The sequence below is a fragment of the Merops nubicus genome, unplaced genomic scaffold (assembly GCF_000691845.1).
Source record: "Merops nubicus isolate BGI_N331 unplaced genomic scaffold, ASM69184v1 scaffold1072, whole genome shotgun sequence".
NCBI lineage: Eukaryota > Metazoa > Chordata > Aves > Coraciiformes > Meropidae > Merops > Merops nubicus.
In genome coordinates, this window is record NW_008592658.1 from 34703 (window position 1) to 38175 (window position 3473).

Genomic DNA, 3473 nt, shown 5'->3' on the forward strand with positions numbered 1-3473 from the left:
TGAGATTTGTGGACAGATCAACCACAGAAGAACTTCTGTGCTCCATTGGGAACTTGGAGATGGCATTGTAAAACCTCCAGAAGCTCCTCTGGGAGGAAAGGGAGAAGGACAACCAAGCGCATGGCTACCTAGATACAGTAGTCATCAGTTTAGGATAGCCCGGACTCCTGGCAGATAAAGCAACTTTGTTTTCTGTGTCTAATTTTCCAACTTGCATCCATTTTACAGGGCCTTCTGCAGTCATGTAGATAGGAAGGTTGGTACTACCTTATGAGTATGCACCTTACCAAAATGATGAATGATGTGTGATATTGGTTTGGTCCTTGTTTTTCTCTTCCATTTCTGAAAATGTAAAGGCTTTTTAACAGTTTAATTACTCTTCAATATATTTCTTTTGCTAATTTGTTAAGACAATACAACAAAAGTCAATTCTAGAATCAGTCCTTGTGTCAGTCCTGAATGTATGTTAATTACGACTTGCTGTAGTGCCCAGATACTATTTTTAATATATCAGCTAGCTCTTAGAGTGCTGTCATCTCATAAGCTTGCTCTCACACAGTCATAGCAACTGACTTGATAAACCAGCCTTTGATGTGTGCTTGAATAGTTTCCAGCAGTATGGTAGTTTAAGATCCAAAGTAGTTATGCCCAACTTCATTAGAAATTGACCACTATTTAGTGAGGTCTGTTGGATCAATACTTCTCACATAGGCAAAGCGTATGTGTAATTTTCTGGGTCATTTAAAACCTTCTCTGCATTTTACAAAACTTGATCTTATCAGATTAAACCTCCTATATGTGTACTATGGTCCTGCTCTGGCAGGGGGGTTGGACTTGATCTCATGGCCATTTTTTGTCTAGTATGACTTAATTAGGTAACAGGGCAGAAAGAAAGAGAGTTGCAGACAGACATCCTATAATGTTCCACTCAAGAGCCTTCTCTCTTTAAGCATTTTCCCTCCTGGGTAGTGTGATCATTAGAAAACTTAAACACTATGATAGTTTTGAACTCTTATCTAAGAGACAAACAAACAGTTGTATAGGAGCCGCATTGGTGCTTCCTACTTTCTTTCTAATTCAGAATTTTTTTATAATTATTGTGTCTGTAGTTACACAAACTCAGCTTGAAATGTTTTTTCAGCAGATTTCTTTGAAATTATCCTGTTAGAAAAATTAGAATTGTATTTCGATTTCTGATTACAGGAAGATGAATCTGTGTAGGGCACCTAATCAGTGATGTCTTTACTTGAGGGCAAAGGCCATATGAATTAACCTTTTTCTTTTTGAAAAGTGATTTATCCTTCTGAAGATAATGTGCAGTGGTGTCTTTTTTTCAACAGAGTATTTTCACTAGCATCAGTATGAGAAACTCTATTTTAATAGTAAGGATAGTGGCTTGACCTGAAATAGATTGATTAGCTAGTGTGGAGACAAAGTTCATTTCTACCTCTTTATATACTCTTTTCATTAAAATGACTGATTTTAACTTTATACAAACATTACCTTAAGAAGGAAAAACTAGAGAGAAACGTATTAGAAATGGTGAACGGGTCACTTTTATGTTCGACTTAGGCTTTTCATTTCCCAAAATGTCCTTAAAATGTCCCAACAAATGTCACCATTAACGTTCATGTATCAATTTACTTTAAAACGCAAATTCAGAACTGGTCAATCTGATCCCCACTCAGACCAGCACTTTTGAGGAAATTAAAAACTTCACGTAATCCCTGTAATTAATTGGATGCTATCAGTGGTTGGCATTAAAAAGAATCTAATAGAAAATATGATATTTCATTTTACACAGACACCAGAGTAACCTATGCCATGGATTAATATCTCTCTCAGTGTTATATGCAATACCTTTCAAGCATGAACATAACTGCATAGAAGCAAACTGTTTTGCAGGCTTCTATATTGTTTAGAAGTTTAGAGGTAGTAAATGTTTTTTAGAGTTTCCTGTTTCTTTTTCATCTGCTTTTAGTAGTAGTCTACTACCTACATTTGACAGCTGCAGGTATGGGTTTCTATTATTTTACTATGAGGACAACAGTATATTTTACATGTATTCTTCTGAAAAAGATTTCACAAGATCTCATTTTTATATCATCATCAGCATAAATTTGTAATGCTTTTTTTATGCATTAAAGTTGTATGCATTAAAATATTTAATGATTGAATGATTGATCAAGAAGATATTAATGTCATATTGCCTCTGGAAATCATCTCAGTTCTGACACTAAGGCCATTCTTTAAATACAGAGTATCATTTAAAGTCAGGAGGAGTATGCCCATGGTGTTTCCATCATACGCTTTTATTAAGTTGCTTTAATTATATCAATATGCCACGGGAAGCCTAACACGTAGCTGTGGTAAAGGTAGGTGTATGGACAATTCCCCACACATATACTAGTAGAGTGTATTTCTTTAAACTAAAGACACTGTGCCACTTATAAAAGCTGATATTATTAGAAGGAAAAAAAAAAAAAGTGTACATGTGTATTTCAGTCGTGACTGCATAAATAAATACTGTGATATTTTGCTCTGCCATAACAGGTGACAACTTTAACTCAAGAAGTTTCACAACTAAGTAAGGATATGAAGAATGTGATGCACCTTCTGGAGAACCTACTCACATCCCAGAAGCCTCCAGGGTTCTGTGCTGTGCACGGTATATCTCGAAGCCCTACTCTGGAAAGTCTGCAGTCTCGAGTGGCTTGGACTACACACCAACCCTGTACACACATGCAAGCTGGGAACTTTACTTGCACCAAAGCACAACTTTGTCACAGCAACACATTATGTGACATTTGGAATACAGATCTGTCAGCTGTAGGCAGCAGTCCCCAAAGAACTGAACTGAACTTGCAGAATTCTACGGACAATGAATTTTATTATACACCAGGCCTTCACAATTCCCCCTCCCAGTATCAGGTAATTCAGAAAGACAATCTGCGATTTTTAGGATGCACCTCTCCTCATTCAGACACCACCTTGACTCCTCTTCAGTCTATTTCAGCAACTCTTTCTTCTTCTGTATGTTCTTCATCAGAGACATCACTACACCTCATGCTCCCCAGCAGGTCCGAGGAAGGTAGCTGTAGCCAAGGAGCAATCAGCTCACTAAGCCTTGAGAACCTGCCAGGATCATGGGACCTGGAAGGAACAGCCAGAGTAGTTTCTGCACAGACCCCAGATTTCCCAACAGACATTGTGACGAGCACAAGGGATGTTAAAGATAAAGATTATCAAGCCATAGATGTATAATGAGAAACAGTGAAGTGGTACTCGAAGCATGTTCCACAGCTGCCAGTTTTAAATTAGAGAGTAATGCATGACTGCTTTATTTGACCTTTTCTCTGGTGATCATAGAGACTTACCAATATGAAAATTCAGATTTATAGAAAGCAAGAAAAGGTATTATCACTTCATACCATAGGGGAAAAAAAACTTTTCTAGATTCTAGAAGCATGTGG

At 37.2% G+C, this 3473-nt stretch overlaps 1 protein-coding gene across 1 annotated transcript in view; it reads left to right on the forward strand.

Moving 5' to 3' along the window:
* Positions 1-3264, forward strand: part of LOC103768069 (potassium voltage-gated channel subfamily H member 8-like) — a gene marked incomplete at its 5' end in the record, with an annotated part of 34395 nt that extends 31131 nt beyond the window's left edge. Inside the window, one exon of the mRNA XM_008935199.1 lies at positions 2554-3264. Coding sequence (XP_008933447.1) covers positions 2554-3264 — 711 coding nt within the window. The remainder of the gene's footprint in view (positions 1-2553) is intronic.
* Positions 3265-3473: the final 209 nt, after the last annotated feature.